Genomic DNA, 15591 nt, shown 5'->3' with positions numbered 1-15591 from the left:
TATGTTACGATGTGTGAAGCAGGTAGGACCCAAATGCAGATTAACGTCAAATTCCTTTATTTCAAGGCTAAAATTACAATGACAGAACACTCACCGAGGACAAGCCAATACACAAGACGAACCGACAAAGACAGACAGAAAAACCAGAACTTAAATACACACAAGACTAATCACACAAACAAGACACAGGTGAGGAGGGAGGAGAAAACACAGGGGCCACAGGTGAACACAATTGGGTAATCAGACACACCAGGGAAACTAACGACAGGAGGAAAAACACAGGGAAAAGGACCAGACAATAACCCAGGAGGAAAACATGACAGAGAGAACAGCAAAAACACCCAAACCTAGACATAGAAATGTGACATGACATGAGAATCGTGACAGAACCCCCTCCTCAAGGGACGGATTCTAGACGTCCCTAAACACCAAAACAAACATCCAACAACGTCCAGCAGGGTGGGTGGAGGGGGTCCGGAGGATGGGCCTTGGCTGACAGCCCAGGGCAAGGCAGAGTTCAAAGAGGGGGTCTCGGGCGGACAGCCCGGGGGCAAGGCAGAGTTCAAAAAGGGGTTCTCGGGCGGACGGCCCGGGGACAAGGCAGAGTTCGAGGAGGGGCGAAGACCACAGCGGGCGAACTCAGGGGACCGGGCTCGAGGGCGAAGACCGGACAGCTCCGAAGACCGGACAGGAGCCGGTGTCGACCGGACAGGATCCGGAGCCGGTGGGACAGGTGTCGGCAAGATTCCCCACGGAAGAGGACATAGGGCCGGCAGGACCACCGGCAGGAGAGCAGTCGGCGGAACCTCCAACGGCACAGGACATGGAGTTGGCAGGACCCCCAGCGGAAGAGTAGTCGGCGGGACCTCCAACGGCACAGGACATAGGGTTGGCAGGACCCCCGGTAGAAGAGCAGTCGGTGGGACCCCCAACGGGACAGGACACAGGGCCGGCAGGACCCCCGGCAGGAGAGCAGTCGGCGGGACCTCCAACGGCACAGGACACAGGGTTGGCAGGATCCCCGGCAGAAGAGTAGTCGGCGGGGCCTCCAACGGCACAGGACACGGAGCCGGCAGAACCCCCGGCAGACGAGCAGTCGTCGGGACCTCCAACGGCACAGGACACAGGGCCGGCAGGATCCCCGGCAGAAGAGCAGTCGGCGGGGCCTCCAACGGCTCAAGACACAGGGTTGGCAGGACCCCCGGCAGGAGAGCAGTCGGCGGGGCCTCCAACGGGACAGGACACAGGGTTGGCAGGACCCCCGGCAGAAGAGCAGTCGGCGGGGCCTCCAACGGCACAGGACACAGGGTTGGCAGGACCCCCGGCAGAAGAGCAGTCGGCGGGGCCTCCAACGGCACAGGACACAGGGTTGGCAGGACCCCCGGCAGAAGAGTAGTCGGCGGGGCCTCCAACGGCACAGGACACAGGGTTGGCAGGACCCCCAGCGGGGCCTCCAACGGCACAGGACACAGGGTTGGCAGGACCCCCAGCGGAACCTCCAACGACACGTGAGTAGGGACTTGAGTGGGAACTCGATAGAGGGCTTGAGAGGGAACTCGAGAGGAAACTTGAGACGAATCTTGAGAGGGAACTTGATCGGAGACTCGAGAGGTGACTTGAGAGGGGGCTCGAGAGGTGACTTGAGAGGGGGCTCGAGAGGGAACTCGATAGGGAACTCGAGAGGAAACTCGAGTAGGGAACTCGAGAGGGGACTCGGGTAGGAACTCGAGAGGGGACTCGGGTAGGAACTCGAGAGGGGACTCGGGTAGGAACTCGAGAGGGGACTCGGGTAGGAACTCGAGAGGGGACTCGGGTAGGAACTCGAGAGGGGACTCGGGTAGGAACTCGAGAGGGGACTCGGGTAGGAACTCGAGAGGGGACTCGGGTAGGAACTGGAGAGGAGACTGGAGAGGGAACTGGAGAGGGGCCTTGAGAGGGAACTGGAGAGGGGCCTTGAGAGGGGCCTCGAGAGAGGACCTGTAAGGGGACTTGAGAAGAGACTCGAGATGGGACCTGAGAAGTGTCTTGAGAGGAGACTTGAGAAGTGTTTTGAGAGGGGACTCGAGAGGGGACTCGTGAGGGGATTTGAGAGGGGACTCGAGAAGAGACCTGAGAGGGAACTCGAGAGGAGACTTGAGAGGGAACTTGAGAGGAGACTCGAGTAGAGACTCGAAAGGGGACCTGAGAGGAAACTTGAGGGGGGACTTGGGTAGGAACTTGAGAGGGGACTCGAGAGGGGACTCGAGAGGGGACTCGAGGAGTGACTTGAGGGGTGACTCGAGAGGTAGCTTGAGAGGAGACTCGAGAGGGAACTGGAGAGGAGACTTGAGAGGGGACTTGAGAGGGAAGTCGAGAGGGGACTTGACATGGGTCTTGAGAAGGAACTTGTGTCAGTCGGTACGCCGACAGGACACGGGGAGCTGGCGTCGGCTGGAGAGCCAGCAGGAGACGAGGTGCTGGAGTTGGCCGGTACGCCAACAGGCCTCAGGGAGCTGGCGTTGGCCGGTACGCCGACAGGACTCGGGGAGCTGGCGCCGGCTGGACAGCCAACAGGAGGCGAGGTGCTGGAGTCGGCCGGTAAGGCAACAGGACATGGGGAGCTGGCGTCGGCCGGAGAGCCAGTCCTGGAGCCGAAACTGGAGTTGGGACCATGGCTACTGGGGCCGGTACTGAAGCCCGAACCATGGCTGCTGGGGCCGGAGCCATGGCTGCTGGGGCCATGACTGGGGCTGGGACCATGGCTGTGTGGGCCGGTTCTGTAGCAGGGACCATGGCTGCATGGGCCGGTTCTGGAGCCGGAACCATGGCTGTGGGGACCGGTTCAGGAGTCGGAACCATTGCTGCTGGGCAAGGAACCGGAACACGGATCCATGGCTGTGTGGGATGGTACTGGAGCACAGTACCATGGCTATGTGGGATGGTACTGGAGCACGGAACCATGGCTGCTGGGTCCGGCACTGGAACCGGAACCATGGCTGTTGGGGGCGGAGCGGAAGCCTGGACCCTGGCTGTGTAAGCCAGGTAATGGAGTATGGACGCGTGGCTGCGTGGACCGGTACTGGTGCATGGATCCATGGCCTTGTAGGCCGGTTCTGGAGCCGAAACTGGGGCTGGAACCCTGGCCTTGCGTCTCTTCGGAGTCTTTTGGAGGCTTCGTGGACCTCCAAACGCCAGACCAGACCCCAAGAAAGGGTCAGAACATGCAGACTGGCACTCAGGGCTACGTGAGAAAACCCTAAGCCACTCGGGCAACAAGCTCCAGAGCCAGGGCTTGCGAGCAACCTCCTGACGTGCCTCCTTCAACGCAGCCTCTCTACCCCGTCTAGATGAGGCGCCTTTCCATGTATAAAAAATGTATTCCAGAGAGTATCCAAGACTTTCCGCCTGTAGCATCAAATGGGCTGAGTCTGCTGGGTCCATAATGGTCGGTTCGTAATGTTACGATGTGTGAAGCAGGTAGGACCCAAATGCAGATTAACGTCAAATTCCTTTATTTCAAGGCTAAAATTACAATGACAGAACAGAACACTCACCGAGGACAAGCCAATACACAAGACGAACCGACAAAGACAGACAGAAAAACCAGAACTTAAATACACACAAGACTAATCACACAAACAAGACACAGGTGAGGAGGGAGGAGAAAAGGTGACACAGGTGCCACAGGTGAACACAATTGGGTAATCAGACACACCAGGGAAACTAACGACAGGAGGAAAAACACAGGGAAAAGGACCAGACAATAACCCAGGAGGAAAACATGACAGAGAGAACAGCAAAAACACCCAAACCTAGACATAGAAATGTGACATGACATGAGAATCGTGACAGTTTAGCGTTGGGCTATTGCCCAAGGTCTCCTTCTGGAGAGGCTGATGGTCATTTCCTGAGTTAATTAAGTTTGTCTGTTTTGTCAGAGGTCCAGGTTGAAGTTGGCAGCTTTTTGTCTGGTGCTCTCTGGCTTCGAGACAGTTGACAGACATTGTGATAAACCAAATGTCAGTTCTGACGTATGTCTTGAGGAGATGAAGAATGTGAATCTTTGCCTTTTTCAAATGTCACGGTATCACACAACCGTCCAGAGTGAACAAACTACAAAAACCCAAAAGTAAATACATGTCACGAGCTACAACAATCCCTCTTTCATATACTCAAATATTTATAAAAAACATGAAACAAAATATGTATTCAGATTGTTCTCTTTAAAGATACAAAAATGTGTTTAAGTCTGAGGGCAGCTGTTAGAGCACATCTCTTACTCCTTTTTTCTTATTTTTTTTCAATCAGTACAAAAAAACCATTACCCTGTCCTGTATTTGTTATGGGAAGGCTTCCAGTGACCTACTCAGATAAGACCTTGTCTGCAGTGAGAGATAATCTGGCATCTGCCCATAACCTGAAGATTATTCTCCCCTCATCAGGACCGGTGGAGAGCCGCTGCCAATCCATCTGCTTCTTAATCCATACCGAATACAGAGATAACCGGACTATTCAGTGTAAAAACTGGTATTTCAATTAAAAAAATATAATATAATACAAAATATATATATTTCAACCACTTTTGGTCAAACAGCCCAATTTGTATAGTAGAAGTACAATACAGTATGGGTTTCAACTGCCATGATGGAAAGCTTAAGGTTAGACCAAGTATTATGACCTTTATGATTATGAAATACAAGCATACCGGCAACACACATAACTTCACTTATTTGGATAGAGAAAATAACTTCTCAACAATCTCACCGCCCATGTGTATCCTACAATTTTTATTTTGAAAGTTCTTACCGGAAATGAATGCCTCTTCATCGTGTTATCGCTGTTCCGCGGGCTCTCTGCCTTCAGCTCAGCCTCCTCGTTGGACCAGTGCGTGAAAGTGGACGTGCTCACTACTGTTTGTTTACCCACAGTTTTTCCACAGAAGATGAGAATTGGATTTTTGTACAGGAAAGTTTTGATCCACGCTGTTGATACCTCTTCGTTTCTTCTGTGCGACATCCTGATGCAGAGTGGAGAGCATTTCATTGGGAATAAAACGTGGGTTGTGCGCTGGCATGATGGCACGGCAGGTGTCTCTGCGCTCTGATAGAGGCCGTGTCTTCCTGTCATGGTGTCAATGCCCGCGGTGAGTTCCCTGAAGCACAATGGAGGAACCAAGGAGACTTTTCTTCTGTCTTCTCTTCGCGCTGCAGCTCTGTCTGAGCTCCCCTCAAGTCCTCAGAATAGGTAAGAGCAACAGCTGTTTACGCACTGTGTGGATGAGTTGAACCAAGAGTAGGTATTTGAGTTTATTGTTTGTGTCAGATAGGATCACATCTTATTTCATCTCTGTATTTAATTCAGTAATGTGAACTTTTGTATCCCCTCATCCATTACTTCTATACGCATGCATTTAATTATAAGCTTATTTGTTGTTCTTATTCTCTGCGTTATTCTGTCATTGGTGATGTGTCACAACAGGGAGTCACCTGAATCAATGGACAAAACAGACGTTGTCAACTTCTCTCCCTGCTGGTTAATCGGAGATCAAATATATTCCATTCGTTAATGAGTCCGCACATTCAATTACTGTGCGCATTGCAAAGGTCGTTGCAAGAGTCTGAAACACATTTTATCTCAGCTGAAACTTGTGGGGGATCTACCTGAGCTGCATACATTTAACTCACATTTAAATATTTATCATTTCTGGGAGTTTTGAGTCTCGCTGGTGATCATAATTTGATCAAAATGTCTTCAAAATGCCATTGATAAAGGGACATTTATTATGATAAATAGTTCAAGTCTGCCCACCTTGCCATCAGAGGGTCTATTTGAGGCTTGTGCAATACATTCAAATTATCTAATTGAAATGTTAATCTGATTTTAAACTTCATAGAGGACTACACACACGTACACACACACTCACACTCACACACACCCATTAAGACACAGAAACAGTAGAAAGTAATAGATTATTGATTCCTCTCTGTGTAGTCGTCGGTATACTTGACACTCTTATTGAGGCATTTTCATCCACATTATGTCCCCCAGCAGCTGATTCACAGACAGCAGAGATCTATCCATCAGTGAGATTGGTGCAATGTAGGCAGTCAGGGCGATGTAATCATCCTCAGTCCTGTGTGTAGTGGATTTAAGATTTTAGTGGGAGAACTCCTCCAAGGCTTGATTAGACAGGAGGAGGCTGTGGGCTGTGTTCATTACCCAAGCCTCTCCTTTTTAGGCTTTGAATCAAACCTGAGTCAAACGGTATAATATGTGAACATAATTGACTGAATTATTTTTAGAATTGGGATCACTGCCACTTGTTCCTAACTTGAAGAGGTACAGGCTAGAAGAGGATCTATGCAGTAGTAATCCTGGATTGGATAGGAACACTGGACTGGAGAAAGGATATATTTAGATATATGCCCAAATCCAAATCCTTATCCATCTTGTTTTTTTACACTACAAATCATGATTTTGCATTTCTATTTTAATATTGATAGTATTTAACAACACAATAAGGCATCTGTTAATAACGAAATATATACATTTAGCCATGATATTCCAAAATAATAATAATGTGAGCTTTTTAGGTGTAAGTTTCCTTTGTTGGTTGTGCCTTGTGACAAAATGGCTTTCATACTTTGCTTTGCTTTGCTTGGATAATTATGGGGGAAACTGTGTATGGGTGGGAGTTCTGATAATTACAGAGCATTTTCATACATGGTTTAAAAAATAAAAAATACTCTGTTTTGATAAATGTCAACCTTGAGAGCTACTCTTTGTTCTTCTTGGAGAAAATCCATTTCTGAATATGCAGATGTTTCAAACGTTTAATTGCAGGACAAGAAATGTTGCTTACTTGCACTATAACTAAGTCATATTTTATAGTGTTTGTGCACTGATTTATCTATAAACATCATTCTTGTGTGAGTTGTGTATCGGACTTCAAATTACTTCTGAGTCATGGCTGTAATGTCACACGGTAATTTAAGAACAGCTCAGAGGAACGTTTCTCCTTCTGCAGATTCATGTTAAAACAGCCTTTTATGCCCCTTTCACACCAACGCGTTTTCAGCTCCGGCTCGGAGCCTGAAAAGTGCCGGTTTTTCCTGTTCACACCGCAGCGGCAACCGCCTCTTAGCTCCGGAATCCGGTTCACTTCCAGCTCCAAAAAATTGTCGGTCTAGACTCGAGCAGTGTTTCTCAAACTTTTTCATACCAAGGACCACTTAACCAATACAAAAACACTCGCGAACCACCTAACTCGACAAATATCCAAAAACACATCGGTTTTTTACAAATCGCCTGAAAATGGTAACAAGTGGCAACATGTGTGATTAAGGTGTTTATCTGGGATATATCATGCAAGTGAAACTTAAACTCGCTCCATTGCGGAGATATTCCCGCGAGGGTGCAGAAAACCTAAATAAATAAATGTATTTAAAATGTGACATTTTTTCAGGCTACTCACGGACCACTAGGGTGTGCTCACGGACCACCAGTGGTCCGCGGACCACACTGAGAAGCACTGGTCTAGAGCATAGGTCTAGAGGCAAGAGCTTTGGAGCTAAGAGGTGGCGTCGCTTACGTCTCTCTTAAGTCGAGGCGTGCAGGAAACTAAACCCACCTCCCCTGAACATGGGTCGACTGTTATGCCTGCCTACAAGCAGTAGTGCTTATAAACACACTTTATAAAGTCAGGCAACACTAACCAGGCTTCGTGTGATTCTGTGTATTTGTACCTTACTTTGACCATCCGTTCACTGTTATTGATCATTGTGGAGAGAGGCAGACGTGTTGTTTTGTATTATAGCAGCTATCGGATGGAATCAATACATGGGCTGCACAGGTTGTCGTGTCCGACTATCACAAGTAGAATCATAATAAAATTACGCCGGTAAAATGTGCCTGTAGAAAACGGTGTATGCCACAATAGGATAGCAATAGCAAGTAGTCAGTTTAGCTTCGGTTGCTTCGGTTGCTATGCTAACATCACCCATTTTATATTTTAACAGCGTTGTGATGCCAAACAGCGTCAATTCAGACTGACACACATTCACTTAGGGGAACTGGGGATATGTATCAGCTGCTTGTGTGAGTCGGACAGTGAATACTTTAGAGCGGCCGCTGCAGTGTGAGCTAACCGGGAGCTAACGGGAGAATAAACTCCCGTGGAAGAGCAGCTAACACTGCAGCGGTCGGTAAATGCCGCAGAAACACATTAATAAACAATGAACCACGGCACTCTGGAGCAAAGTATAAGGTTGGAGAAGTCGTTATTTAATTTCATCTGGCTTTGTGTGATTGTGCAACACGATCATCGACCCGACGCAGTTCTATTTCGTATAAGGCTTCGCCCTCTAAGGCTATCGCTATTGGGTAATCCCACTGCACGTGTGCAGCACTGACAGACTTAATCCACACCCACCTATGACGTGGGCCCCACCTCCGGACTCACTTCCGTATAAATAGGAAGTAGGCCCGTCCAACTGCTCCCACTTTTCTTCAGCACTCCGTTGCAGAAGCACTGTACAGGCACAAGCTCTTTTCAGAGCTGTTTACTAGAGAGCAAACATTTCCCCCTGGCCCCATTCTCCCTCTCCTCCGGACGGGGGAGACAGGGCGGGGCTCGGGGTTAGCCGACATATGAATTACGACCGGCTGTGGCTGGCTCGCTCCAGGGAGGAAGCGGCTTTACACAGACGATACAGGTGAGTCCTGCCGGGGATTGGAGCACGCAAACGCGGCTCTCAATCCCCAGGTGTCGTGCACTCATTGTGTCCGTCTTCCTCTGGCCCACAGACAGCAGAGAGCGAATGCTCTCGCGGCTGCGGGCGGGGATGATTGGCCAAACCCTTGATTATTGGATCCGAGTGGCGGGCAGCAGTCAGGCGACTCCTTCCCCTCCATTCACGGATCACCATGTGGTTCCCCCGGCCCCATCCTCCCTCTCCTCCGGGCGGGGGAGACAGGGCGGGGCCCGGTGTCGGCCCGGCAGCCGAGCCTTTAGGTTCGGCTGCTGGGCTGACACTATCCGCCATCTCGGCTCTGCCGTATAGGCGGTATTCTCCAGGAACTCCCGGAGATCATCGGAAAGGCAGCCGCCTAATGAGATCTCCCCGTTCCCCCAGTTCAGGAGAGCTCTCCTCCGGATGACATAAGCGGTTGCCTCATAGCCTTTCGGTTATCAACAGGGCTCGCGGCACAAACCGGCTGTCTTTAAAACCTGGCGGTTGATTAGACGGCACAGGCTTGTTTCCTATGTCACAGATATGCCTCCACACACCGTTCATTCCTCAAGCGGGTTTGAGCGTGAACGCGCCTCAATGTCCGGTTTACGAGCCTTCTCCTAACCGGCGACATTATGAGAGCCGCTGTGCAATACAGCGTGTGGAGGTGCAAGAGCCGGCTGTAACCTGTCAGTCAGCAGGCAGCAGGGCTCGTGGCGCAAGCCAGCTGTATTTAACCAGACGGTTATTAGACAGCAAGGCTTGACGTTTAAACCTGATGCTCCTAACCTGTCGGTTAGCAGGCAGCACGTTTTTTTCCTCTGTCCCAGATGTGCCTACTACACACGGTCGTAATGAGCCCAGGGCTGTTATTGCGCACTGTGTGAATAGCACTGCACACACCTCCGCTCATTCCTCAGCGGGTTTGAGCGTGAACGCGCCTCAATGTCCAGTTTACGAGCCTTCTCCTAAACAGAGACAGGATGAGAGCTGGTGTGAGATGCAGCCTGTGGAGGCCCCCTCGCAGCTTTTCGGTCCGGGCCCCTCTTGGGTTGCTTCACGGGCAACGGCGGCGAGGGCTCTGACGTGGCTCGTCATCATGACAACCACAGCACACCCAGAGCATGTCGCGCGCTCTCAGAATATTACTCAGAATGGCGACGCGTGTGTTCGATGGACAGATGAATAATAATAAGCAGCAAGGCCCACCGGGTAAGCCGGCTGCCCCTAACCTGTCGGTTATAGGCAGCATGGCTCGCTGCATAAATAGGCTGTCTTTAAAACCTATTGGTTTTTAGGCAGCTCGGTTTTTCTCCTCTGTACCAAACCTACCTCCTACACACGGTAATGAGCCCACGAGTGCCATTATTACAGTGAGGACAGCACTGCACACAGCTCCGCTCATCCCTTAGGGGTGTTGAGCGTGAACGCACCTCGGTGTCCAGTTTCACATTGTAAGCAATTACTGTTATTTTTCAGCCGATTTTCAGCACTAATCTACTGGCAGCCCCCTAACCAGAATGTTACTGTGAATTATTTAATTTTTTACAGTGATAAACTGAAATTGTCCAACAGTATGAATACTGTATAATTTCAGTGTATTGCTGGCGTCTCTGCTGCCGGTATTTTACTGTTAATGAGAAAGGCTGTAAAATCATTTCACAGTATGAGTACTGTGGTATGGCAGTGAAGTGCAGGCGTCTGTGAAGAGACTGCCGGCGCTTTACTGTTGTTTGACAGGAAAATGTGTTACAGTGGACATAATGAGAGCCTGTGTGAAATGCAGAGTCTGGAGGGCTCTGGCGTGGCTCGTCACCATGACAACCACAGCACATCCAGAGCAGGTTGGCGCGCTGAGTGGCAGCGCGTGGGTTCAATGGACAGATGGAAGATAATATGCAGCAAGGCTCCCCGGTTAAGCCGGCTGCCAATAGCCTATTGGTTACTTGGCAGCATGGCTCGCTGCCTAAGCCGGCTGTTTTTTTTTAACTTATCGGTTAATAAAACAGCAGGGCTTACTATTCAATCCGTCTACCTTTAAACTTTTTGGGTTTAGGCAGCATGGATTTTTCCTCTGTCTCAGACGTACCTCCTACCCACGGTCGTAATAAACCCACGGAGGGCCATTATTACGCCTCGTGTGGACAGCACTGCACACACCTCCGCTCATCCCTTAGTGAGGTTGAGCGTGAACGCGCAGTTTACGAGTCTTCTCCTAAACGGCGACATATTGAGAGCCTGTGTGAAATGCAGCGTGTGGAGGGCTCTGGCGTGGTTTGCCACCAACCACAGCACATCCAGAGAATGTACACCCGGCGCTATCAGAGTACTGGATGGTACTCAGGGTGGCGGCGAGTGTGTCTGATGGACAGATGGATGAGCAGGCGGATGGGCAGAGAGTAGTCTCTGCAGTTCTTCTCTCCCCCCCGCAGTTCTTCGGGATACAGGGAACCCTGTTATCCCGTGAACAGTGTCTCGCGCTCCGTGCAGAGCAGCAGGAACTCTTGTTAAAAGAAAGCTTTTTTCCAGGGTTCCTCATGGGGAAGAAAATCAGGGTTTTTGAATCCTCGATCTGTCAGTGTCCAACAAGGGAATGGCCTTTTCCCATGCTGACGATCAAACAGGTTCTGGAGTGTTCACCAGGGAGACTGGTTCACATCCATAATCCTGAAGGATGCATTCCTCCACATAACCATCATCCCGAAACACAGAATTTCCTGTGTTTCTCATTCCTGGCTCCACGGACTTTTTCAAAGTGGGTGGAGACGGTTGGAGCAGCTACTCAGAATGGAGATGAGAGTGTTATTTTACCTGGACGACCGGCTGTGGCTGGCTCGCTCCAGGAAGGGAGGAAGCGGCTTACAGACGATACAGTTCGTATCTCATCTGTCAAACCTGGGTTTCATTATCAACTGGAGGAAGAGCTGTCCTCATCCCTCCCAGGTTATCTTTTTAACTGGGAGTGGAATTGAACTCAGCCCGCATGAGAGCGCGACTCTCACAGCGGAGAGGGGAGAAAGTGACAGCTCTCCTCCGGCGCATCACACCCCGCGGGGTGGTGACAGCCCTCTCCGTGATGCAGCTGTTAGGCATGATATCAGCTGGTCAGGTGGTTTATTCGCCTGTGCATCGACCCCGTGCGTCAGAGGAGACGCATGGTGTACATTCCTCCTTCCGTGGTTTTGGATTTGACCCACTGGAAAAATCTCCACGTCAGTGGGGGGGCTACTGAGCAGAGTGACGTCACACACCGCAGTGTTCACAGACGCATCTCTCGCAGGCTGAGGAACGTGCATGTCGCAGGCAGTGGGAGGACAGTGGCTGGCTCACATGTCTCTCCATATAAACGTGCTGGAATTACTCTCCGTATGGAAAGTGCTCCAGCACTTCGTCCCGTGGCTGTACAATCAACATATGTTGATTCAAACAGACAACAAAGCAGCGGCGGCCTACATAAATCGCCAGGGAGGTGTTCGATCAGCGCAGCTGCTGAACACACATCCTACACAGCCAAATGGACAGCGTTCCGTGTGGTGTGCAGGGAAAAGACTGGACCCCGTTGGCCCCCCTGCCTCGTGCTGTCGTTCCTCCAGCTGTTGCTGGACAGGAATTGGCTTATAGCACGGTAAAAACATATGCTGCTGCCATTTCATCTTGCCACGTAGGTTTGGGGTCAGCACGGTGTTTAGTCACCCTCTGACAAAACGTTTTCTACGGGGAGCACAGAGACTCAGACATGTGTCACGCGCTTTGGCGCCTCAATGGGGTTTTGGCTTAGTGTTACGCGCACTAAGCTCCATTCGAACCTTTAGATCAGGTCCCCCTGAAGTTCTTGTCAGCCAAAGTAGCTCTGCTATTGGCTCTCACATCAGCTAAAGGGTGAGTGATGTGTCTGCTCTCTCTGTGGCTCCGTCATGTCTCCAGATCAAGCGGCAAACTGTGGGGTAGAGCCGTGAAGCCAATACGGAAGTGTCACACACTGCAGTTCATATATTGGCCGATAGGCGATGGCTGCAGAAAGGAGCAATTTCCATAGACCCCCATGTTAAAATGCCCAACTTTACAGCAGAAAAAAACATGTTTCTCTCCCTGGCTCCATACATTTTATTATCGATATAGTTAGATTCCACCTTCATGATTATGGATCTGAGAGTGAATTGTTTTCTAACGCGACCCTTTTATTTATATTAGGTCTTAAAGTGTGTGCATAAATTAGGGCGTGGTCACATTGAGTGACGGCTCTGTCAAGTGCCTGCCGCTGTTAGCTTCTTGTCTCTCTGCTAGCTGCTCCGTGAAGCTACAGGGACTCTGCCTGCTCAGCTCATCCAGGAAACACAACTTGTAGCCGGCCGTGGTTGTTTGTTCTTCATGCTTATATATCGGACTATTGTGACTCGCTCTGCCGTTAAAACAGACGGTGCATGAATGCGGTAAGTGAAATTCGAGTGCTTTATTTATGTGTTAATGATTTTAATCAGCTACGTAATGAATGGTAAGGCTTGGGTTAGCATGTAAGCTAGTGGTAGCTAAATCGGTGCTAACGATTGTAATCGTACCCTCCAAGTTAAAATCATAGACTGTAACACTATATAAAGGTTAAAACTAAATAGACAAGTGTTAAGCGTTAAGTGGGATAATACTGTTGAACAAACGGCTTCTGTTTGAGGTTGATAAAATAAGGTTACATCCTTGTAACTTAGAGATATTTTATTATGTAGGAGGAACTGTATGCATCGCTAAGGTTAATTTAAATTGGCTATGCTCAAGTATGTAGACAAGTTAATGTCGAAGTAGTGTGTGTGAAATCAACCTCACAATAAGATGTGTGTATATTACAATTATTAATGTCATATTTCAAGATGATTACTTAGATATTACAATATGGTTGGTTGAGCTGGAGTTCATTATCGAGCTTACACGTTAACGTCACAGTCATCTGAAGAACGAACCCAAACCTTGTTGTTTTTATTAATTTTATTACAAATTGATATAACATAAACAGTAAGCATTGGTAACACAACTTCCAAAGTTACAGTAAAATAAAAAGGACCCTGACTCGGACAATACACAATCCAACATGTTCAACAGAAGAGAATCAGTTATATTGTTTGTACACATGGTACTTACATATATATATCTGTTTGTTTAAGGTGTCCAGGTGATGCAGACAGGCTGGACCAGAGAGTGAGAGGCAGAACTGGACTCCTCACAGCAGTGAATACACTGATATACATTCCATTAAACAATACTAAATACTAGATCACCTACACATCAGTTCAGTTGAGGGTTTATTCCATGCAAAAAGTTACATTTAGATATTTAGCAATATGACTTTGTCAGCTTTCTAATGTAATGTATTGAAGGCAAAGATTTATCTCTCAATATTGTCTGTAAAAAAACGTGGTAAAAGTTATTCTTTCAGTGAGACAACAGAGCAAGCTTCTACAGTTGCACTACGTTTTGATAACAGTTAAATATTATTTTGATAATAACATATATTTCAATGTTGATGAACTTCATACTGTTCATTCATAATCTGATTGTCTTTGTAGCTCATTGTTTAAATACAAAAAAAACATTACAATTACAAAATAATGATATCTACAGCCCCTAAACACACAAACACACCTCTTTCATAAATAACACACTTGTTCTGCAATAATATGTTTTATGTTTCCTGTCATTTTTGTTAGGAAAGGACATGCCTGAAAGACACGACATGTTCTCCTTCTCTGAGGGTCAAGAAGAACATCCAAGAGGATCATTAAAAGCTGATGCTATGAGATTTTAAGACCAGTACAGGACATTCACTATAAACAACTTTTATTGTAAAAACAGTCAGCTGATCGAATGCAGCTATTTCCACATCTACACTCCATCAGCTGATTATTTCTATTTGCCTCACTTTATGAGCTTCACATCGCTTGTGCCTTGTACCGCAGAGTTTGCAACGTCACAAATAAATGGGGCCAATCTTCAGTCAGATGTGAATGTGTAATATAACATTTTCAGTAAGAATAATGGACAAAAAGATGCAAATACAAATACAGTTTATCGAAATGTGAACCAAAAGTTAATCAAATGTTTTAAATAAAAAGCACATATGGACAGAAGGTGTAAACCTATTAAATGTATAAGTAAACACATTTAGTCAAATAAAGTGACAGACTAGGCCTGTGCAGTTGGTATCAGCTTTGCCCAGCATGGGCTCCTTCATCAGCCCTGGTCCTCCTCGCAGAGGAAAGACCCTCAGTCCTCTCCAAACCAACAGACAGGACGTCCATCACACAGAGGTTTCTCCCTGAAGTCTCTGCAGCCCTCTGGACACCACGCTGTCTCAATCCGTCCACACTGAATATGAGAGGGGGGAAATGAAAATAATAAATGCTTTAGACAATAAGAAACATAAAGTTGACGGTTGAGTTGCTCAGTTTTTTTAGATTGTCAATACTATTACTGTATAACTAATATCTCTGGTTAAGAGGCACATTCAAATAAAGATTGGTCTTTAAATACATTTTGTCTTTTGAATTGTTTGTCTAAAGTCAAGGATCTAGAACTGGTACTTATTTTTAATGATAGTCTGGTTATTATGCTGTTGGCCTCACAGGTAAGAGCACTAACTAGCTACCATCACATGTACCTTAGCTTGAATTAAATGTATTAAACGTATGGTTAAGTGATATCAAAATATAAATAACTAATGTCATGCAAACATATTAATATTTGCTTGATTCCAGAGTTGAATTTAGCACAATTGCATACAAACGTTAAGGGGTTTTAAGATTCTGAAGTATTATGCTAAAAACTCAATAACTTCAAGATTATTATTTATAGTTTTGCTGAATAGTTTCATGGCCGCTTACCTTAGAAACGTAAA

The 15591-nt window shown here is 47.8% G+C and overlaps 1 protein-coding gene across 2 annotated transcripts in view; it reads left to right on the top strand.

Annotated features, from left to right (window-relative positions):
- The first annotated feature begins 4859 nt into the window (after positions 1 to 4859).
- grik1a (glutamate receptor, ionotropic, kainate 1a) overlaps positions 4860 to 15591 on the top strand; it is a 58600-nt gene continuing 47868 nt past the window's right edge. For both annotated transcript variants that reach the window (XM_034099916.1, XM_034099917.1), the window contains exon 1: positions 4860 to 5223. In XM_034099916.1, the coding sequence (XP_033955807.1) occupies positions 5142 to 5223 (82 nt within the window). In that variant the 5' untranslated portion in view covers positions 4860 to 5141. The remainder of the gene's footprint in view (positions 5224 to 15591) is intronic.

Source organism: Pseudochaenichthys georgianus, chromosome 14 (genome assembly GCF_902827115.2).
Source record: "Pseudochaenichthys georgianus chromosome 14, fPseGeo1.2, whole genome shotgun sequence".
NCBI lineage: Eukaryota > Metazoa > Chordata > Actinopteri > Perciformes > Channichthyidae > Pseudochaenichthys > Pseudochaenichthys georgianus.
This window is presented reverse-complemented; position numbering and strand designations above follow the sequence as displayed.